The 22,633-nt window shown below is 35.8% G+C and overlaps 1 protein-coding gene across 7 annotated transcripts in view; it reads right to left on the bottom strand.

Annotated features, from left to right (window-relative positions):
• micu3a (mitochondrial calcium uptake family, member 3a) overlaps nt 1-22,633 on the bottom strand; it is a 38,122-nt gene that overhangs the window by 8,536 nt on the left and 6,953 nt on the right. For 3 of the 7 annotated variants that reach the window (XR_007185872.1, XM_048197431.1, XM_048197428.1), the window contains exons 4-12: nt 21,501-21,579; nt 17,056-17,103; nt 13,948-14,030; nt 13,759-13,830; nt 10,084-10,125; nt 7,592-7,687; nt 3,983-4,077; nt 2,772-2,943; nt 1,363-1,371 (exon numbers count right to left, since the gene is read on the bottom strand). Coding sequence is in view for 6 of the 7 variants with exons in the window: in XM_048197431.1 (XP_048053388.1) it covers nt 1,363-1,371; nt 2,772-2,943; nt 3,983-4,077; nt 7,592-7,687; nt 10,084-10,125; nt 13,759-13,830; nt 13,948-14,030; nt 17,056-17,103; nt 21,501-21,579 (696 nt within the window). In the remaining variant the exon portion in view is untranslated. The remainder of the gene's footprint in view (nt 1-1,362; nt 1,372-2,771; nt 2,944-3,982; nt 4,078-7,591; nt 7,688-10,083; nt 10,126-13,758; nt 13,831-13,947; nt 14,031-17,055; nt 17,104-21,500; nt 21,580-22,633) is intronic. The other 4 variants (XM_048197432.1, XM_048197429.1, XM_048197433.1 and 1 more) reach the window with 4 other exon arrangements.

Genomic DNA, 22,633 nt, shown 5'->3' with positions numbered 1-22,633 from the left:
GTAAGGTAGGGTAGGTTGGTAGGTATACAAGTACATAGGCAGGCAGGCAGGTAGGTAGAGCAGGCAGGTAAACATGTAGGTGGATAGACAGGTAGGTAGGCAGAAAGTTATAGGTAGGGTAGGTGGTAGTAGGGATGTGATGGTGAGAAAATTTTCCCACCAGTTAATTGATGTGTGACAACACCGGTAATACCGCTATAACCGACGTTGGAGTTTTTCCCCTCTTTTCCACCTCAATGCCTGTGCAACCATGCTCAAAATTAGCGGCAATTTAGTGTAGGCAATTGCTTGAATGGTGGGTTCATTATTATTCTTAATGAAAAACACAACAACAAAACTCACTTATATTAAACATAGAACTATTTCGCTTTGAAACCAAATCTTCTGCCATCGTCTCACTTTTCTTGTCAGTCAGCTCGCCTCACTCTTATCTAGTGATAAATGAAATCTGACTTCTGCAGCTGATCTGTGCAGCAACACTTGTTCGACTCACACTGAATTGAGCAGACACATTCAGTTTTTAGTAGTTTGTAGTGTCTAACTGAACTAAATTTATTTTTATCACTATAAAAAATTAAAACAATGGTGGAGGCGGTGCAGCAAGTGATATAATCGGTGTGCGGCTGAACATCGTCTAACAACGGTAACAGACTATCACAACAAGCCTAGTAGGTAGGTAGGTAGACATGTACTTAGGCAGACAGGTTGGCAGGTAGGGCAGGTAGGCAGACATGTATGTAGGCAGACAGGCAGGTAGGTAGGGTAGGGTATGTAGGAAGGGCAGGTAGGTAGACAGGTAGGTAGGGCAGGTAAGTAAACTAGTAGGTAGGTAGACAGGTAGGTGGGTTGGTAGGTATACAGGTAGGTAGGATAGGTAGGTAGGCAGGACTGGTACATTGGATAGGTGGGTAGGGCAGGTAGGTAGACAGGTAGACGTACTGTAGGTAGGCAGACAGGTAGGTAGATAGACACGTATGTAAACTAGTAAATAGGTAGACAGGTAGGTTGGTAGGTATACAGGTAGGTAGGATAGATAGGTAGACAGGTAGACAGGACAGGTAGGTAAGAAAAGGTAGGTAGAAACATATTAAGGTAGTCACACATTTTAGGTATAGATGAAGTGACCAAATATTTTATGGGCCCACTGTATATCTTAATATAAATTTGTAAAAATGTTGGAAGTTCTCTAAGAACAAGATCATTTTAGATGGTTGAAAGTAAATGGGAATTTACTTTCTTGAACATGTGCCACAAGATCAAAGAGAGGGGAAACAATTGAAACACGAAATGAAAAGCACAACAAATCAAAACACGATCTGATCAAGGACTGCGAGACGACGGATCACTCTGGCAGGGACAAACCTCTGGTTTCTTCCAGTGTGTGATAAACAGGGATAACAGAGAGAATACAGGTAGTTTTTGTACATTGTAACAGAGATGGAACTTGCTCTCCAACTTGTGTGCACTTAACAAAACGTTCTTTGACTCCATCATCATTATTTCAGTGTTAGTATAGATATTAATTTATTTTAACAGCAATCATGCCATACATTAGAAAGAGCAATTCAAAATTCTGATTATGCTCATCAAGGTTTACATGCTTTTTCAGATGTCTTTGGCCTTGTTCAGACAGGTGGCAAAAATCCATTTTTTTTGTGTATCCATCTCAAATACATTTAAAATTTTGTAATCTGCAGACAACTATAAATAAAAATTTCCCAACATGATCCAAACCACATTCAAAGGTGGTTGGAAAATCTATTAAAATGTCTCAGTGGCCACAGTGGATCATTTTTCTATAACTGTGTTCAACTTTTTTACCAACTCTTTCTCTTATAAATCTATTGGCATTTTGATATATAGCTAAGTGAGTGATTTTAGACAGCTTATTCATTAATGTGTAGAATACAGTTAAGTGCTTTTATTACTATATTACTTATATTACTTACATAACCGTAGCAAATGCATCATTACTACAGTAATCACTAATCAGTGTAGATATACTGGACACTGACGACAGTATCTGAACAAACGGATCAGATTTCATTACTTACAAAATGACAGTCAGTCCAAAAGTTCGGATTAATGTGCAGTTTGAACAAAGCCTGTTTTTTTTTGTTTTTTTTTAAGAATTAATATATTGCACAGTAGTGCACCAGCTAGATACAATAGCACCATGCAACAAAGAGACACATAATATAACATCTGCATCAAGATATTAAAACAACTGGACCTGGGAAAGTCCAGTTCCACTTTACTGCAAAGTGTGATTTTGACACTTGCTTCTCAAATAAACATGGTAATAATTAGAAAGACGGCTGTCTGCAGCATAAAAGGGCTTAGTCGCATTAGTTGAGGAGAGGTGGGAAAAGAGGGACTATAAGATTAAACAGCAGTTTACATGCAAGTGTTACACTCACTATGGGGTGGTGGAGCATTCAAGAGTGAATGACCACTCAAGGTGTGGGAATGTGTATATTTTGGGGCAGGATAACAGAACTATAGACTTGGAAAAAATATACGTGTGAGCGGACAAAAATTAATTTTTTTTGTATTTTTAAGATGATAAACTCTGAAAATTCCTTGTGGGCACAGAATGGAATTTGAGATTGAGAGAAACCAGTTACCTTCTTGTACATGTAAAGCTGCTGGGAGGAGGGGTAACATGGGTCAGTTAAAAGGGTGAAAGTGTGAGCATGGGGGAGGTAGGTGTCATAGTTGTCCTACACCTTCTTTTCTGAAGTTAGCGACTAGGTGACGTTAGTCATTACCTTCTCGTCTGGTATGCACTGCCGCACATTCTCCAGATAGCTGCGGATATCCTCTACATTAGTGTAGCGCAGCAAGATTCGTGCAAAATCCTCCTCACTGATGGTGGTCATGCCTTTGGAATAGGTCAAGAACTCAATCTCCAACATCTCAGTTTGCAGGTTATCCATAAATCTGAAAGCACAATGACCGGAAATAAGAGTCAGAATGTAAAGAATTAAATCTTTAAGATGAAATGTGTCATTTCTGTAACATTAGCAGCAAAAAATGGAATGTGAATGGTATTTGCCCATGCAAACTCAATGCTATGTGCCAGCAGGCCTGGCTCCACAAGGGGGCCATGGTGGGCCTGCCCCACCCAATCAGCAGCTTGGCCCACCATGGCCCCACACCAAAAAACAATCTCTCTCTCCCACACCAACGCAATGTCAAGACAATGTCTTGAGGCTTGGTAACCATAGCATACAAGTGGAATAACTGACTTTGTGTCGTTGAATTATTAGAAACATAATGCATTATTTTTCTAATAATTCAGTAGCCCATCATAAATGATTCCTTACTTATAAAACCGAGTTTGTTACAGTTTTTATTACATTCTGCAAAATAAAATAAAATAAGATTAGTTTTTTTTAGTTTTTTTTAAGCATTTTTTTAAGCAAGGATGCATTCAACTGAACAAAAGTGATAGCAAAATATTGGTAATAGTACAAAAGAGTTCTATCTCAAATAAATGCTGTTCTTTTGAACTTTCTATAAATTAAAAAATAATGTATTGCGGTTTCCACAAAAATATTAGTAGCATAACTGTTTTCACCATAATAGGAAATGTTTCTTGAGCACCAAATCAGCATTTTAGATGATTTCTGAAGGATCATGTGACGCTGAAGATGAGTAATGCTGAAAATTCAGCTTTACCATCACAGTAATAAATGTATTAAAAATATAACTATTTTAAATTATTATTTTAAATTGTAAAATTTGACAATATTACAAATAAACAGCCCTGGTGAGCATAAAAGACTACTTTAAAAACAGAAAACATCTTACCAACCCAAACTTTTGTACATTTTATCACAACACATCCTGTTAGGACAAGCTGTTAACTAACATCAGCATGTCCTTCTACCTGCTTGATGGATATTATTTCTTATGTATCTTTCCATGTCTAGTGGAGATGAATAAGTGCCATGTTTTCACACACAAGTCGTCATACCTGTAGAAGTCATCAAACGTCAGCTCCGCCTTCCCCTTCTTGCCAAAGAAGTGCACGAGCAGAGTGGTGTCAATCATCATGTTCTCATCGGCACGCTGCCATTGGTGAGGAGTGGCGGTAAAGAGAGCAAAATGAGAAAGAAGAAACTATGACAAAAATCTAGCTGTTTTTGGAATAAGAAAGCAGTCCATCATAGGCTTGCCGAGCCATTCAAAATACCAGCCATCGAGTGCCTGAAAGTGTGCATCCATTCATGTTGTCTCCCCTAGCACACAGAGGACATGTTCTGAGTAGACGTGCAGATCTTTATACCATTAGTGGCTGAGAATGGCATAAAGACTGTATATTAAACAGAAACAGAAACACAAAGAGCAATGATACACAGAAATGCACACAAACATGCCAGTTGTGTACATACAGAAACCCTGTATACACCTGGTATATTCAATTACCACTGAATGGTGTTTAAAAGAGGCCTTCACAAAACCTTTTAGAGTCCACTTGTTTATAGTGATAACCAAAAATTAATACCAGGTGTAAATGGGGTCGAGCAAGTATAGGACATAGATCAAGACACGACATCAAAAGCAAAGACAAACAAAGCGTCCACATAGCATGCATTTCTATGGCAAACATTCACACAGGAGTATCTGCGGGAGATTTGTGAAAGAAACGCACACATGTGAGCAGATTCCACCTTTCCTTCTCTGAACAGAATCTTCTGTTTGTTTAAACTCCTTAACACTAATGTTCAAGATCAATTTGAGTGATCTAACAAGTGTCAAGATTGCTTTTTCAGTGAAGCTCAGGAAAAGGCGCTCATTCGCCAGTAAAAAAAAAAAAAGTGGCATAGCATTCAAAAAACTGGAAGAAGGTGGTTGAAAGGTGCAAGGCCAGATTAGGTTGTATTTTTCTCTCTATCCATGCTTCACCCTCATCTGCAAAAGGACCCTATCATGCTGAAACTAGGTAAGGCATAAATTCCCAACAGCTCTTTGTCCCTGGTTATGGGCCTCTGTGCAATAAAGCGAGCCAGAATGCAAGTCCATGCCACTGCTGTACCTCTAGCTTAAAATCCTATCCATGAAGATACAATCAGAGGAAAGTTATAAAGGGAGAAAAAATGATTCTGTTTCACTAGCCAGATCGTCTCAGACACATATCACACATGCTTGGTGTTTTATCAACACAGTGTTTAAAAAAAGAGCAATAAATACACAAATAAACAAACAAACAAAGAAGAAACAAACAAATAAATAAATAAATAAAAACTCAAAGTTGTAAAACGATTCTGGTATGCCTGATTAACCCAGGGTGGAAATGGTATCATTTAATCCCAACAGCAAGCTTGTTTCAAAACAAAGCAAAGCAAAGCAAAGCAAAGCAAAGCAAAGCAAAGCAAAGCAAAACAAAACAAAACAAAAAAAAAAAAAACAAAACAAAACAAAACAAAACAAAACAAAACAAAACAAAACAAAACAAAACAAAAACAGTTGAGATAACATTTAAAATAAAAAGCCACAAATTGTGAGATAAAAATTTACACTTGTGATAAAGCATATTTTATCTATCTATGTATTAACAGGAGTTCATATAAGAGACTGTTCCAACCATATTCACAAAGTCTGTATAGATGGTGGAGTCGACAGGGAATTTTTGCAGATTGTAAATATACTCATATATTTAATTTAATAATGAAAATATTTGAAAAAAAAAAAGCAGTTCCACCTAATTAAAACACTATTTCATCCAATTTTTGTGTGCACTGCATTTTTGTGCGTATTTGTATTGTAACGTCGCAACTCTGCTGGAAACAGCTGTAAGTGTTGGACAGAGGAGCAATATAAATGTATGACAATCATAGGGCAAATCCATATAGTGACAATATACGGAGATGGATTGTATATCAAATTTGTACATGTACGCAAATGTTAGATTTGCTGGAATCTGTGCCAACTTTAGATCTGTAAAAATGTTTTCTGGGACATAGCATGGATCAACTCCAAACTTTTTTATTTAAATAAAATTTCTGGAGCTTAAGTTCAGTGTGTGGACATCCATTCAAATCCAAAAACCAGCATTTTTTTCTTGGTATCTCTGTTCATGTGTTTTTGTATTCACCCCCATTATTTTGCCACGCTGATGGTCATAAATATGCAGGTGCACAAAAGCCATGTGATTAAAACTGATGGATTGACAAATTATTATCTTTCCTTTATCTAAAACATAGCTGTTTTTCCCATTTCACAATTTCATCATCAATCTGCTGGAAGTGTGACATCACAGCACTGTGGTTACAGGAAACCATTAATGTGAGGTCATCATTACATGTAACACCACAGCCAGGCCCACAGTGTGACTTAGACAAGGCCTGAGGCCTTTTACTCTTTGATCTAAAAACAGCGGTAAAAACAGTGATTACTGCTGTCGACTTCTAAGATGAGTAACCCCAATCACACTTCCACACATGCTAGCATGCACCCTTTAGCCCACAAATACACAATGTCTGGTACCTTGCAGTTGTCAGCTCAGACAAACAGACCTGTCTAACTGCTGTGTCATCTGAGGAAGCCAAGCTGAAATTACCCTTTCATTGTGAATAACAGACTAAGTAAATACAGGGCATCTGCACACAGCTCTCCACAATCATTAAACTACTGCTTCCTACAGACGCCCTCTATTAGCCATCAGAACACAAACACACCATCAGGATGAGCAGACATATTCTGAATCGGTGTACAAACAAAGGCCTTTAATGTGCCTCGCAGCTGTGAGCATTGCAATATTGTATGGTATTAGTCGCAGTCAAATACAGACAGAATATCAGAACAACAACTGAACAGACACTGATAAGCTGAAATTACAAAAACGATTAATTGATAAAAAAAAAAAAAAAATACAGCAATTCTTTGCAATACTATAATCATATTCTTAATTCTTAAATCTGTCTTTTTCTTGTTTTCCAGTAAAATATCAAAACTTCCTTCTGATATATATATATATATATATATATATAGGAATAAAAAATAAAATGGTAATTATGTTATTTTATAAAATATATTTAATTGTGAATGTTTCTCAAAATTGTGCCTTTATATCCCACAATTGTGACAACTTTATCTCACAATTATTATTATTATTATTATTATTATTTATATTCTTATATTCTTATAATCTTATAAGACATTTTCTATGAACACAAGTTGTCTCACAATATTTTGCCTATATCAGGTAAATTCACAACAAATTTATCTAGTTTAAAGGATGTTCAGATGTTTTTCGTGGAAAACAGAACAAAGATACTGAATCTGATATGATTTTTTTTGGAGTGAAGCATCAGAAACTGATTTACTAGAAGATCAACAGTTGATAATATACATAAAAAAGAGGGATGAAACTAATAAAAATAAACAAAAGAATAATCGTAGGTCATTAAATGACAATGACCAATGTTAGGGTTAAGGTGAATATAGGGTTGGGATGCTGGAACAGGAAGGAGGAATGAGAGTTACGATGTACCTTTTTTCAGGTGCGACCATTGTGTTAGGGATGGCTAGGGACGAATAAAAACATGGGATGAGACAGGAGGACAGAGGGCTATGGCTGTACCTCTGCCAGGTCAGAAAACAGGGCTTGGCTCGCGCCACGTCTCAGCATGTCCCAGTAGCTCCTGGGCACAAACTCCTGACTCTCTTTTTTTAGCACCTGCAGAGGGGTTAGCATGAGATGGAAAGCTGTTATCATGTTAGCTTCTATAGACAGGGTTAAATAGATGATGTGTCGGGTGGTCTCTCAGATCTTTCTGGACTGTTAAGGAGATATTGCTAATATATCAAATAAAAGCAATCAAATATGCCGTATGAAAGATAAATATGAAGATTGGGGGGTTGGAGGGGGGGATTGGTTGATGTTAGCCAATTGCTAATTGTATGATGTTTTATGATGTGAATGATCAATAATCTGAGAGATTAACCGAGGCTGGAAGGTTTTAAATATCAGCATATAGTGTACCAGGATACCTATGAAATGGCTCAGAATGTCATCATGTCATTATTCACTCTTAGTATTCAGTTTATACCATGACTCTGTTGAATTCTTGATTATGATTGGTTGAGTCAATTTTCTGTAACTGCACAGCTATGGAATAGATTCAGGTTTGTTTACAGATGCATATCACCTCATGTTATTTTTATACTCTTTTGAACAGTGGCTCAGACTGTTTTGAAGCAATATACTGGCATAAGAAAGTTTTTTTTTTTTTTTTTGGTGTGGGGGGGGGTGTTCTTGAAATAAATGCATGAAGTAAACAAGATATAAGCAAAATAATTGATTTTGAACAGTTGAATGATTGAAAATGACTGCATACACATTTACAGCATGGCAGCGTGTGCATTTTCAATAATTCAATGATTTGCCTCAATTATTCTGTGCAAATTTATTGAATAAAGAGGCTGAGAGACTAAAGGTGACACATCAGGTTAAGGAAAACAACGGACAATGCTGCTCTTTCACTCTGTCATTCTGTACGTGATTCACAGATATACAGAGTGGCTTTATCCAAACATCACATAACCACAAAAAGGACCACCAGCTCAGGAAGGCTTTCATGGAAATTCTTGTATAGATGTTTGTGTTTGTGCTTGAGTTGACCATGTGTTTGTTCGTGAAAGTGGATGTATCTGTTTGTATGGGGACAAAATTGTCCACTAAATTGAGTTGTTGACATTCAGGGATGTCTTGAATTTAAAAATATTTTTTTGTTGAAAAAAGCTTTATGTGTGTGTGTTAGTCTATAGTAATTATAATTAACTTGTTATTATATTAATTTATTATTATTATTATTATTTTATTATACTGTTACAGTATAGAGCTACATTACTTTTCAAAGAAGTCTCTTATGCTAACCAAGGCTGCATTTATTTGTTAAAAATACAGTAAAAACAGTTACATTTGTGAAATATTTTTACCAAATATACCAAAAATATTTTAGCAAAATAACTGCTATTTCAATATATTTTAAAATATAATTTATTCCTGTGATGGCAAAGCTGAACTGTCAGCAGCCATTACTCCAATCTTCAGTGTCACATGATCTTTTAGAAACCATTGTAATATGCTGAATTTGTAGTTAAGTAATATTTCTAATTATCAGTCCCACTTTATAATAGGTGTCTACTATATGCTAACATTTAAATGAATCAATTTATACAATGCACATAATGTGTACATATGTTTTTACATATAGTTATATATAAGAAGTACCCGAATGTATTACAGCTGTAATTAATTTCTGTAATTACACTGATAATTACACTGTTGACCATTTTTTATGTAAGTACCCTACATAGTAGTTACTACTATGGACATAGTTTTATGTCCAATATAAAGTGCGACTTTATGTTGAAAACAAAACAGCTGTGTTGCTTAATATCGTTGAGAAAACTGTTTTTTTTTTAGTATTATTTCATGAATAGAAATCTTGTAGAACAGCTTTTGTTTGAATTAGAAATCTTTTGTAACACTATAAATATTTTTAATGTCACTTTTATTCATCCTTCCTGAATAAAAGTATTAATTTCTTAATTATATACTTGAATGGTTGAATGGTAGTGTATAAAATTTAGTCTTGAAAGAGTTGACTTTTTGTATCCATTTAATCTCATTGCTGTTGAGGAGAAACAATCTCAACATCTCATTTGTGATCTTTCTTTTCTTTGGGGTGTCAGTGAGGGAGAGAAATGTAATGTAAGTGATTTAATGTAAGTGAATGTGAAAGACTCCAGAGCTGGCTCAATAGAAAACACATTTTACACCAACAACTCCACCCACTCTTACCCAGACCTGTTCTTTATAGCCCACTGATGAAGTTTGTAACTGACACGTTGTGGTTAAAGAAAAAAAAAAAATCAATAAGAATGAAATTAGACTGATTGTGGCAAAACACCCACATGCTCTCTGACCTCTGAGGTCCACTCCACCTCCCTTCACATTTTCATTCAGTCATCTGCAGATCTCTTTCATTCTCCCATCATTCCTTCCATGATTTCAAGATTCACACAGAGGTTATAGTTCACAGGTCAGAGGGCCGAGGTTATACATACGCTGTTTACGGGGGCAACCTGATATCCATAGAGCTGCATACTCTACACAGAGACGAGAGGAGAGGTCACAGCATGCGGAAGAGGAGAGGAAGCAGAGAACCACATAAGAAGAGATGGACAAAGACAGGTTAAACATGCAAAGAGTAGAAAGTGGTTTAACTACAGGACAGTTGGCACACTTTCGCAAGCTTCCAAGAGGGGATGATATACGACTGGCTCCCTCTAAGACTGCCCTTGATAAACTGGACAAGTGAATGAGATAAGAAGGGTTATGCACCCAATACAGGCAAAACAAATACAGTCTAGAGGAAGTTTACAGAAGATGGCCAATTGTACTCTGATGTTTTCAAGATATATATGGGATTTTGAGCATCCCATATATAACAAGACTTGAACATTTTCTGAAGAAAATGTGAGATTGCCTGTGCAAAACTCGCCATTGTGATGCTAGGTTGTTGTGGCTCATTGTCATGGCGTTGTTTTGCGTTGTTGCTAAGTTCTGAGTGCTAGGGTGTTGTTAAGAGGTGGCTTTGTGACCCAAGTCAAAAAAGCCCAAGATATGGTTCGGGTCCCTCGTTCAATGCACATCAATGGGATTATTAACCCAATTTGTCATCCGACAGCTTATTCAGAAAAATTGTAATTCTACTCAAAAGTAATAAATAGGGATGCATGATATGCACGGTACCATATCAGTTACTGGCCGAGATTTCACGTATACACTATCGTTTAAAATGTTGAGGTCAGTTAGATTTTTTTTGTCTCTTATGCTCACCAAAACTACATTTATTTGACCAAAAATGCAGTAAAACCAGTAATAATTGTGAAATATTAATGTGAAATATTAATAAGATTTAAAATAACTCTTTTCTATTTTTAAATATTTTAAAATGTATAATTCCTGTGATTGCAAATCTGAGTTTTCAGTCTTCAGTGTCACATGATCCTTCAGAATCATTCTAATATGTGACCCTGGACCACAAAACCAGACATAAGGGTCAATTTTTTGAAATTGAGATTTATACATCATCTGAAAGCTCCATTGATGTATGGTTTGTTATGATAGGACAATATTTGGCCGAGTTACAACTATTTGAAAATCTGGAATCTGAGGGTGCAAAAAAATCTTAATATTGAGAAAATCGCTTTTAAAGTTGTCCAAATGAAGTCCTTAGCAATGCATATTCACTCACAAAAATAAATTTTTGATATATTTATGGTAGGAAATTTACAAAATATCTTCAAGGAACATGATCTTAACTTAATATCATAATGATTTTTGGCATAAAAGAAAAATCAGTCATTTTGACTAATACTGTCACACCCTCATACCACATGGACTTTCAGTTTGTTTGTTTTCATTAGTCACATGTGCTACTTTGTTCTAGTTTCCCGCCACTAATCAGTCACCATGGACACTAACTCACTATCACAGCTGTGTATCCTTAGTTAATCTACTCTTGTGTGTATCAGTTGCTGTTTGTGATCGTTGTCTGGTCTCATTTCAGTTATGTGTGCATGTACCTCGACCAGTTTGGATTATATTAAACCTTTTATTGGAACTTTTTTGTCTTTGTCTTAATCTGCCTGCCTATGCAGACGCATTACACTATTGCTACAAATATACCCGTGAGACTTAGTTTTGTGGTCCAGGGTCACATCAGGGTATCATACATATCCGTAGCACATAGGATGCTTTGTACACTAAAGTTTAACACTTAGGGTTAGGGGTTTGCTCATATTACTAAACCCAAGTATGAGCAAAACAAATAGTGATGCAAACGCCACTAATTACATGTTACAGTACCAGTATTTCACACCAAGTGCTTTCAAAGAGCGCTGAATTCAGTGTGAATGGATGTCACCCCTCCATTTATATCTTATGTAGAACACTATATAATTTAGTAATGATGTGTTGAAAGATTTTTACACAAAGTATATGCTGCTTTACACAATAACAATATCTCTGATTAAGTTTTCACAACCTGGCAACATTTTTATCCCACAGTCTTTTAACAAACAAGCATCTGAATTAGATTATAACAAAGCACAATGCTTACAAGCGCAAAGTTGTTGCTAAACAGCCGTTCTACTTGGTGGTTCTTTTTTTTTTTTACTTATAACTCACTGAATCTGACATTTGACATAAATTACAACACAATTATATGACAAGTACATTTTTCACATTAACATTCTCTTTTTAGAGAGCCTAAGAGCCTGTAAAATGACATCAAGACAAGCATACTAATCAAAATATGCCTAAACTTCTTAAGATTCTCAGTAAAATCATCATCTATGACATCAAGATTTTGATGAAAAAGTATTAGGTTTGATTAATATGAAATTAATCATTGGCTCATTTGGAGCATTTAAAATGACAATAGCAAATATTCGGCCCCATGTCATGTTTGCTCTGATACTGGTTGCCAAGGCACAAAACATAAAGAGCTTTATCATGTATTTCCCTTTATACAGAAGAATAAAAAAAGGCATCATTTTAAATAAGAATCCTCAGTAATGTGGAATAAAAGACAATGTGGTAAATAGTGAAAGACAGATACTGCATTCCAAGTCTTTGAACTCGTGTTTATCTCATGAAATCCTCTTGTTTGCATGGCTCTCCAGAAACAGCTTATGGAAGATACAAGTATAATCCATAAAACTGAACAAGTGTTTGATTTTGGATCGAACCCTTCGTCAATAATATGTACCACTCATCAGTTTTAAAGAACAGAGGCAATTTAGACAATACTGAACATTACTGATTTGCTACAACAAACTTCGCTTTATAAAGCCATATAACTCTACCTCTAAAAATCCCTTTGTGAGAAATGAGAAAGAAATAGGCATTGTATGGAAGCTTGTTTCCACCATGGAATAAATAAAATGAAATAAAAAGAGTTTTTTTCTTGCAACTGTTTACAAAAGTATTTTTCGCGCAATTCAGACTTTTAGAATTGTGCGATATAAAATCAATTAAAAAAGGTAATTGCGACTTTTTATCTCGCAATTCTAACTTTTTTCTTACAGTTATCTCACAATTCAGACTTTACAACTCAAAATTATGAGACAAAATTTTCACTTTTTTCCCCCACAATTGTGAGTTTATACCTTCCAATTCTGACTTTATAACTTGAAATTATGAGACAAAATTTTCAGACTTTTTTCCTGCAATTGTGAGTTTATATCTTTGCAATTCTGACTTTTTTCTCATAATTGCGAGTTTATATCTCACAATTCAGACTTCGTAACTCTAAATTGCGAGACAAACCCACAATTCTGACTTTTTTTTTTTTACTCAGAACTGTGAGTTATAAACTATTCTGTGGTGGAAACAATCTTCCATACCAATGAGATACTGTCTACACCTCAGTAATTATTAGCATCTAAATATACTGTTTATGGCTCTTTCTATAAACAGAAAACAAAAAATGTCTGAAACCTTAAAAATGGAAAATCAACCTTTAAAAATGGTAAGAAAATGTTGATCATCAAGCTCAGGAGGTCAAACTAAATGTTTCGAATGCTCTGTGAGGTTATGATTTAGTTATTTTTACAAATTAACTGTGAAAATTTTTATACAGGATTATACTTTTAAGTTTACAATTTGGGATAACTGGAACTGAAAAACAGATTACAATATTATTATAAACAAAAATCCTGATATCAACTTACAAGTTGAGCAGATTTTTCAGCATCTCCTTTTCTTCCTTTCTTCTCATTTTTCTTTCGGAAGATTTCTTGCAACTATTAAAAGAAGTAGAGAAGGAATAAAGCAAATAAATGAAGTTGAATGATTAAATAACCAAGACGATTGTTTAAAAACAAACTTCTAAGGCCAGATTCTACACTCTATCCACTCACCACGAGAAATTCCCGTTTATCCACCATCTGGTTACCGTCAGCGTCAAACATGTTAAAGGCAATCTTAAAGCCTGCATGAGGCTCTGAAGAATAGATGTGAAAAGAATGTTAAATTATTATAATGTGCTGTACCATGTATATAATAAAACAATGCTATGCATAAATGTATTTGCTCATTTAGCACTTTAAGTTTTGCAGTAAATCTGGTTAACCATTATTAAACATTTCAACCACTAGGTGGCTAAATCAGAGATCAGATCAGAGGTGAGGCCCACATCTGTAAGAACCTGTTATCACCCCAAGAACTTCCAATACACTTTTGCTTTCACCACTTTTCCTTTCATCACTCTCTTCAGGTGTTTTTCAACCCATCAAGAGCCACATGTCTCCACTTTGTTATGTTGCCCAAGCAACAGCAGAAGAGAGAACACATGTTAGGCAGTTCATTTCTGTTTATACTGTGTGTTACAGCTACTTTAAGATGCTAGCTTAGTCAGACAACTCTGTACAGCTGGACAATCATAAATTAGATCTCAGTTTTTTCTCATAAACAGTACATGGAGAACAAATGAAGACTTTTGTTGAAGTCTCCTGCTTCTCATATTTTTATCTTGAGGAAAAGACCCAAGTAGAATCTGGGCTATGTTATCCACATTTATTAATATCTGTACAGTTACTGCTAAACAATTACTGCAATGCAGCATTTGTCTCACTTGTTTCTAGATAAATGACAAATGTATATGGAACTATATTTTTGCGTAAGCAAAAATGTATACTTAACACTGTAAGTGATCAACAGTTTTTTTTAGTTTTTTGTTTTTACAACATTTAATCAATATTTTGACATCACTAGAATATTTAAAAGTAGTATATTTTGTCAACACCAATAACTAAATTAATATTAAAATTTTCCCTCTTCCTAACTTACAAACTTGAAAAAAGACTTCCAATTGGGGTCCTAATTACAAACATTTTTTTAGAGAATTCAAATGGGAATTTTGTTAGCCACACAAAATTCCATAAATGGTGACAAAATTGAGTAAACTTTGCACTTTTCGGGTAACATGTAAATTCAAGACTACTCTAAAATTTAAATTCAAAATGTACATATATATATATATATATATATATATATATATATATATATATATATATATATATATACATACACAAACACGATTCCAAAAAAGTTGGGACACTGTACAAATTGTGAATAAAAACAGAATGCAATGATGTGGAAGATTCAAATTTCAATATTTTATTCAGAATACAACATAGATGACATATCAAATGTTTAAACTGAGAAAATGTATCATTTTAAGGGAAAAATAAGTTGATTTTAAATTTCATGGCATCAACACATCTCAAAAAAGTTGGGACAAGGCCATGTTTACCACTGTGTGGCATCCCCTCCTCTTTTTATAACAGTCTGCAAACGTCTGGGGACTGAGGAGACAAGTTGCTCAAGTTTAGGAATAGGAATGTTGTCCCATTCTTGTCTAATACAGGCTTCTAGTGGCTCAACTGTCTTAGGTCTTCTTTGTCGCATCTTCCTCTTTATGATGCACCAAATGTTTTCTATGGGTGAAAGATCTGGACTGCAGGCTGGCCATTTCAGTACCCGGATCCTTCTTCTACGCAGCCATGATGTTGTAATTGATGCAGTATGTGGTATGGCATTGTCATGTTGGAAAATGCAAGGTCTTCCCTGAAAGATACAACGTCTGGATGGGAGCATATGTTGTTCTAGAACTTGGATATACCTTTCAGCATTGATGGTGCCTTTCCAGATGTGTAAGCTGCCCATGCCACATGCACTCATGCAACCCCATACCATCAGAGATGCAGGCTTCTGAACTGAGCGCTGATAACAACTTTGGTTGTCCTTGCCCCCTTGAGTCCGGATGACATGGAATCCCAGTTTTCCAAAAAGAATTCCAAATTTTGATTCGTCTGACCACAAAACAGTTTTCCACTTTTCCACAGTCCATTTTAAATGAGCCTTGGCCCAGAGAAAACGCCTGCGCTTCTGGATCATGTTTAGATATGGCTTCTTTTTTGACCTATAGAGTTTTAGCTGGCGACGGCGAATGGCACGGTGGATTGTGTTCACCGACAATGTTTTCTGGAAGTATTCCTAAGCCTATGTTGTGATTTCCATTACAGTAGCATTCCTGTATGTGATGCAGTGCTGTCTAAGGGCCGAAGATCACGGCATCCAGTATGGTTTTCCGGCCTTCCGGCACTGTAGATGATGATAACTTCAAACTCTTTGCAATTTTTCTCTGAGAAACTCCTTTCTGATATTGCTCCACTATTTTTTTGCCACAGCATTGGGGGAATTGGTGATCCTCTGCCCATCTTGACTTCTGAGAGAGACTGCCACTCTGAGAGGCTCTTTTTATACCCAATCATGTTGCCAATTGACCTAATAAGTTGCAAATTGGTCCTCCAGCTGTTCCCTATATGTACATTTAACTTTTCCGGCCTCTTATTGCTACCTGTCCCAACTTTTTTGGAATGTGTAGCTCTCATGAAATCCAAAATGAGCCAATATTTGGCATGACATTTCAAATGTCTCACTTTCAACATTTGATATGTTATCTATATTCTATTATGAATGAAATATAAATTTATGAGATTTGTAAATTATTGCATTCCTTTTTTATTCACAATTTGTACAGTGTCCCAACTTTTTTGGAATTGGGTATATATATATATATATATATATATATATATATATATATATATATATATATATGAAAAGCAGGAGATTATATTCTCTCAAATAGAAATAGAAATCTCTCTCAAACTCTCTGTTCTCTGACAAACGTGACAAACGTGTAGTGAGTAAAATGTGAACTTGAGTGAAACTTTTTTGGGTGAGGGTGAGAGTCTGGGTGGGCCTTGTCTGAGTCTGAGCCACACTATAGACATAAAACATCCACGGACCAGAACGATCCTTGATTCATGTTTAAAATAGGAACTATGCATAGTGTGCTGATTTCAAAAGAGAGGGGCACAGAAAAATAAAGCATGGGATAAGAATGAAAGGTTAAGGGAGGGAAACAGAGGAAGAAAAGATGTAGAGATAGAGGTCATACTCACTTGTCAGAATGCAAAGCAGAAAGAGATACTCCGTGTAAGCGATGATGCCTGAAAAAGGATATCAAAGGGTCACATCCATTCTGCTAATGTACAGTAACACACTAACAACCTTCAAATGGCCACGTCTTCCCTTTTTATAATCTCTCCTTTTTCTTTTTACTCTTTGTCTAAACTGAAAACTCAGGAGGCGGCTCATCTGAAGCTTGGATTAAAATGTTTACTGATTTTCAAAGCTAGGGGCCTCCAGAGATAGATGGAGTCACATACCCTTTTCCCTTCTTCTCCTGCTCAAAAAAAAAAAAAAAAAAAAAAAAGGACAAGTAATCCCCCCTTTCATGACGATAACATCTAAAAAGGTGCCTCTCGGCTAAAGTGTCCGTCTACATTTAGGCAACATTTGCCCCGCGTTTGGCCCACACACTGAAGCTGAAGACTTTGACACAGTGAGTGACCGCCATGGAGACAGAGGCTGCGTTCAAAGGCTTCTGTTTGGATAAGGGTGTTCTAGAGGCATCCGTCAGGACAAGGAGATGTGCCCCATTTAGACAGGGAACTGTCCCTGCTTTTGTTAGACTCGTGAGAAAAGTGGCAAAGTAGAGTAAGAAGGACAGAAAGAGTGAGAGTCAAAAGAAAAGCGAAAAAGAGACAAAGCGAGGTGGGCTGATGGAAAGATGGAAGTCCTGTAAAGGCACTGGGGGAGGGCAGACAGAAGGGATAAGTTTTCCTACACCTCCACTGAAAGTGTTCCTCTCCACAGCTTCTGTGTGAAGGGGGACATGGAGACAGTAGCAGGCATACAGATAGTTCAGGGTGAGTGGACTGAGTGTTACGGGACACTGCCTGTGCGCCTTCGGGAGGAAAACCTGACACTGAAATTTCAACCGAACACCCGCAGTCTCACACACTCACTCAAGCAATACAGAGGCATTCAAAGTCCACTGAGCAAAAGAGACAAGATTTGGGTATATTTACTTATATTCCTTAGAAGGAACTTATTCTCTGATAAGTATTCCCTCTGCCAGAGCTCTCAAATCTCATGTGTGCTCATGTTCAATTCAAACTCTGACATTTTAACATCTGGAATATATGTTTTATGGAATAAAGAAAATAATACAGGGTTTATAATGGCACAAAAAAAAAAAAAAAAAAGATAAAGGTGAACTATTCCTTTAAAATTCACTGTGAATTATGTGGTTTAAGTTAAATTGTAGTTAGACATGCAGACTCTGGGTCAAAGGTTATCATTTAGGATCTAAAACAAATTTAAAGACATTAATTGATGTCTAAAAGCTGCTTTAAACTAGTAAAACAAGGCTTTTAGCGGCAGACATTTTGTTAATGTTTATATGCTGCTTACATACGCAGTAAATCTTTGTTTTGAGCAGGGCTCCTTAAATGAGGAGGCGCTGTTTTACATTCCATTCATTCCTGTTCAATACAGTCTCAATTTTAAGGACGGATTGCCAAAATGCCAAATGCCAAATCTGATGTGTTTGTATGAGATGATTCATACTTTTAAGGGTTTGCATACCGATCGTTCTCAAGAAAGGTCTGGTTCCTGATCTGGATGCATGTCAACAGTAATGGAAAATATTTGCAGAATTTTTGTTATGAGAAAACATGCACAAAAGTGCCATTCGTTTATAAGGTCTGTATTAGTGGTTCTCAACCAGATTTTACATGGACTTACACACAAAACGTAAAATCAAATATTAACCATCAACTGCACAGGTTCAACAGTATTATGAGGATGAGGACAAGTCACATAACCTGGCTATGTTGTCTAATCTGGCTGGCTTCCAAGTGACAGAATTTTTGCAAACATACTGCTTAATTTGGACAAATGACCTTTGACATGAAAAACAAAAGTATGGGATGTGTTTTCTCATCATTTCTTAAAAGTAAGATTTTCTATTTCTATTTATTTGCCATCATAACAATGCAAGACTACATGGTTAGTCTATTTTAAATACGAAACACTAAATGTATTTTTAGAGTTTGCATTTATGTATGTATGTATGTATTTTTTTGCAGTTAAAGTTCAATTAAGTAAATTCAAGCAAAATAAACATGCAGGCCAAGATACCATTTTTCTAGAATAGATAAATATTCTAGAATATTTCAAAGAAACAATCATACGCAAAAAACAAATAAATAAATAAATAAAAACCGAACACATTTGCTATAATGTATTATTATATATATATATATAATTAAACAAACAAACAAACAAACAAACAAACAAATAAATATTTTTTGGGAGCCAAACATATATTTGCTATAATATATGTTTAATAATATATGTATAATATTAAATATTATACTAATAATTAGTAGAATATATGTATAATATAATGTATTATTTTACAGGAAAAATCATACTCAAAAGTTAACAAACAAACCAATAAATAATAATAAAATATTAATTAAAAATTTAATTAACATACTTGCTGTAATACATTATTTTAAGCAACCAATCATACTCAAATAAATTAACTCAAAAATTAATCAATGGTGTTCTTGGTGTTCATTCGCTTGCTATAAGTATTTCTCAAAGTCATAGTGAAGATTTTCCAGCAACTTTTGAACTTCCCATGCCTCCTTCAAGTTCTTCACTATGACGTCCGCTGTGTTCGCTTCCTCTTAGAAACTGCTCCTTGGAGACCAGAGCACATTCACGGATCTCGTTAGCACAGCTTCCTCAATTAACATCTGCATGCTATCATTACCACAGCTTGAGATCAGATGCAGTGTCAAGCTTCAGCTTCTGGCACACATGGCATCTTCTGGATGCATGGCTCCACATCAGTGAAACCAAGATAAATGTACCACCGCCAATTTAGGGTGATGATTTCAAAAACTGCAATTACTACTAGGAAGAACAGAATTCAGAGGGTTTATTTTTAGAGTCCTGCTGGAGTGTAAGAGGGTGGAGTGGTTGCCTGTGTGTGTGTGTATAATTATCACCACTGGGAATTAGCTGGTGGTGTGAGCAAGTGCTGTTACGTACGCCACGAGCAAATACTTTAATTGTGGCTGTGCTGCTGAAGAACTGCTCGCTCGTGCAGTTATTTCAACAATATTTATTTATGTATTAATGCTATTCTGCACTCTGTTTTTAGGTTTTAATCTTCATTTTGGTCAGCAAGCATGTATTTTGCCTGGAGAATGTACGGTGCACTGGTCCCAGTGAGAGAATGAGAGGGAGGAAATGGAAACAGTAAGAGAGATGGAGACGTAGAGCGTGAACTGAGCTATTTTTAGGAGTGCTCACAGGAAGTGAAAGCCTCAGGCCTAGGCTTAACTGGTGCTTGACTGGTACCCACCGAGAGAGAGCAAGAAAAAGAAAGAGAAAGAGAGACAGGAATGGCCAGGACAATTCAGCATCACTCAAAAAAGCTCTGTAGGACTGGATTTGACTTTTTTTATGATTCTGTACACCAGCCACAAAACTGAGAAAGTCTTTTTAGCCCTATTTCTGTCTTCCTATGTCCTTATAAATGACCAAATAAATGAATAAAAATACTGTGATTATACCATGGTACCACTGAGGTATTAGGTGGTAATATCATGGTACACTGATACTGAATGAGTATTGTATTCATATACCATGGTCTTTACATGGTATATGAATAGATAATTCAAAGAAGGTCATGATATTATGGTCAAAAACAAACAAGCAAAGAAAAAGCATGGTAATACCATGGTACTTTTAAGAACAGAAATACTAACAAAATAAAAAACTGATTTCTTTTCCTTTTTTTTTAAGATTTACATAATATAGTTATGCACTACCATTCAAAAGTTTGGGATAAGGATGATTTTTTAAAAAGAAATGAATACTTATATTCAGCAAGGATGCATTACATGGGCCAAAAGTGACAATAACAACTGTGACAGTGTTACAAAATATTTATATTTTAAATAAATGAGGTTCTTTTGAAAACCAAAAAATCCTGAAAAAAACTGTACCATGGTTTCCACAAAAATATTAAGCAGCACAATGGTTTTCAACATTGATAATAATAAGAAATGTTTTTTGAGCATCAAATCAGCATATCGGAATGATTTCTGAAGGGTCATGTGACACCGAAGACTGGAAATATGGCAGCTGAAAATTCAGCTTTGCCATCACAGGAACAAATTACATTTAAAAAAATATTAAAATAGAAAATAGTTATTTTAGATTGTAAGAATATTTCAAAATATTACTGTTTTTACTGTACAGCCTTGGTGAGCATCAGAGACGTTTTTCAAAAACATTTAAAAAAAAAAAAATATTGACCCCAAACTTTAAAACGCCAGTGTATATTATGAGAGATAGAATGGTCATTGATTAATTATTTCCATATTTTTTGCATACACATACACTTGCACACGCTGCCTTCATATGATCCCAATAAAGTGTTTTAATTCTAATAATGAGCTTAAAATTCAAAACTCACCTCGTTCCCGAAGGTTCCGGAACAGCTTGGATGTTCCTTTCCAAACTGGTGGAGTGTCAGACAAGATCTTCTCCAACTCCTATAAAACATGACAAAACATACAGGTGCTGGTCATATAATTAGAATATCATCAAAAAGTTGATTTATTTCACTAATTCCATTCAAAAAGTGAAACTTGTATATTATATTCATTCATTACACACAGACTGATATATTTCAAATGTTTATTTCTTTTAATTTTGATGATTATAACTGATAACTAAGGAAAATCCCAAATTCAGTATCTCAGAAAATTAGAATATTGTGAAAAGGTTCAATATTAAAGACAACTGGTGCCACACTCTAATCAGCTAATTAACTCAAAACACCTGCAAAGGCCTTTAAATGGTCTCTCAGTATAGTTCTGTAGGCTATACAATCATGGCGAAGACTGCTGACTTGACAGTTGTCCAAAAGACGACCATTGACACCTTGCACAAGGAGGGCAAGACACAAAAGGTCATTGCAAAAGAGGCTGGCTGTTCACAGAGCTCTGTGTCCAAGCACATTAATAGAGAGGGGAAGGGAAGGAAAAGATATGGTAGAAAAAAGTGTACAAGCAATAGGGATAACCGCACCCTGGAGAGGATTGTGAAACAAAACCCATTCAAAAATGTGGGGGAGATTCACAAAGAGTGGACTGCAGCTGGAGTCAGTGCTTCAAGAACCACTACGCACAGACGTATGCAAGACATGGGTTTCAGCTGTCGCATTCCTTGTGTCAAGCCACTCTTGAACAACAGACAGCGTCAGAAGCGTCTTGCCTGGGCTAAAGACAAAAAGGACTGGACTGCTGCTGAGTGGTCCAAAGTTATGTTCTCTGATGAAAGTAAATTTTGCATTTCCTTTGGAAATCAGGGTCCCAGAGTCTGGAGGAAGAGAGGAGAGGCACACAATCCACGTCGCTTGAGGTCCAGTGTAAAGGTTTCCACAGTCAGTGATGGTTTGGGGTGCCATGTCATCTGCTGGTGTTGGTCCACTGTGTTTTCTGAGGTCCAAGGTCAATGCAGCTGTATACCAGGAAGTTTTAGAGCACTTCATGCTTCCTGCTGCTGACCAACTTTATGGAGATGCAGATTTCATTTTCCAACAGG

The sequence above is a fragment of the Megalobrama amblycephala genome, linkage group LG7 (genome assembly GCF_018812025.1).
Source record: "Megalobrama amblycephala isolate DHTTF-2021 linkage group LG7, ASM1881202v1, whole genome shotgun sequence".
Taxonomy (NCBI): Eukaryota; Metazoa; Chordata; class Actinopteri; order Cypriniformes; family Xenocyprididae; genus Megalobrama; species Megalobrama amblycephala.
Note: the sequence above shows the minus strand (reverse complement) of the source record. Positions and strands in the feature narration are given on the sequence as shown.